General features: G+C 33.9%; 1 protein-coding gene across 1 annotated transcript; it reads left to right on the plus strand.

Annotated features, from left to right (window-relative positions):
* Window positions 1-250: 250 nt before the first annotated feature.
* LOC108525143 (zinc finger protein 254-like) lies at window positions 251-959 on the plus strand (the record flags this gene model as incomplete). Its single annotated transcript, XM_017866210.1, has 2 exons — window positions 251-377; window positions 856-959. Coding segments are annotated over 2 exons (231 nt in total), but the record flags the coding sequence as incomplete, so codon positions are not given.
* Between the last annotated feature and the right edge of the window lie 458 nt (window positions 960-1,417).

A 1,417-nucleotide genomic window follows, 5' to 3' on the forward strand; every position in this document is an offset into this window, starting at 1 on the left:
AATTTTACATTTTATCATCCAGACAATTATCATATATACGCTGATGTTGTGAATATTTTTCCACTGTCTTTTCTCAGAGTTAGAGAATACATTAGAAAATGTTTATGTGTTGACAATTATTTTATTGGATAATTTCAATCACTCTTATAAGTCAGAATCAGTTCTGTTTACTCTAATTTTACCTTGAATCACATGAAAAATTCTGCCCATAGCCACTCGGTAAATATGTGTGTTTGTGTGTGTTTTCCAGGGACTGTTGACATTTAGGGATGTGGCCATAGAATTCTCTCTGGAGGAGTGGCAACACCTGGACATTGCACAGCAGAATTTATATAGAAATGTGATGTTAGAGAACTACAGAAACCTGGCCTTCCTGGGTGAGGATAACTTTAATACAAAATTCCTAATTACTAAAGCTTTCATTTCTCTTTTGTAGAATGTTTTCTGGTAATTTATGCTTTCAGATTTCTGTCTTCAAGAAAATAGTGGGGATTTGTCTTGAGAAAAGAGTTTCTTCAAGATGTTTCATCTTGACCTGAACTTTCCACATTCCTGAGCTGATCTGTGTCCTGCACTTTAGATTAAGGCTAATTTCAGAAGTTTAGTGGCATGAAATATTGTTATACCTTAAAATCTAATTGGCATCACCAAATTTGATTCAGTAGTACCAGGCAGTGAAATTAAGAACCTAAAAAATTAAATATTTTCTGAATATTTAAAAATCTCTTTTATAAATTAGTATATTGGAATAAAGTTGTTAGAATATTCTATTATATCCTCTTTGCTGAGCACATTACTAAGTTGGTAATTGGAGAATATGAGCAAGATTCATGTTAGTTATTTTTAATAAAACAGGTATTGCTGTCTCTAAGCCAGACCTGATCACCTGTCTGGAGCAAGGAAAAGAGCCCTGGAATATGATACGACATGAGATGGCGGATGAGTCCCCAGGTAGGTGAGAATGAATACAACAGATGACATGGTTGAGAGGTCCAAAGTCAAGAAGAAAGCCACTCTTTAATTTGGGAAGCTGTGTTCCAAAGGAAACAGTTTCTGGGAAGCCTAAAAAAAATTTTTTAAATTATACTGTCACATAGGGGTATCTTCTGCTTATGCCTATAAAATCTAAGAATTCTACTTTCCCTTCAATGATCTTCCTTCAAGTTTACAGTGACAGCCAAAGTACTGTTCATGGCATACAAAAGAGTGTGCAGTCTGACTTCTTTTTTCTTGTTTTGTGGACAGACAGATATCTCCATAATTTTGAGATACTCTGTTAAACTGTTTTTTAAGTTCTCTTTTTGCATCACATCTGAAATGTGTGACAGTAGTAGTTTCTGTTCTATTGTTTTTTTTTTTTTTTTTCCTGCATATTTCATCCCAGTTTTCATTACTGTAGTCTTGAAATCTAGTTTGA

The sequence above is a fragment of the Rhinopithecus bieti genome, unplaced genomic scaffold (genome assembly GCF_001698545.2).
Source record: "Rhinopithecus bieti isolate Rb0 unplaced genomic scaffold, ASM169854v2 scaffold_9231, whole genome shotgun sequence".
Lineage (NCBI taxonomy): Eukaryota > Metazoa > Chordata > Mammalia > Primates > Cercopithecidae > Rhinopithecus > Rhinopithecus bieti.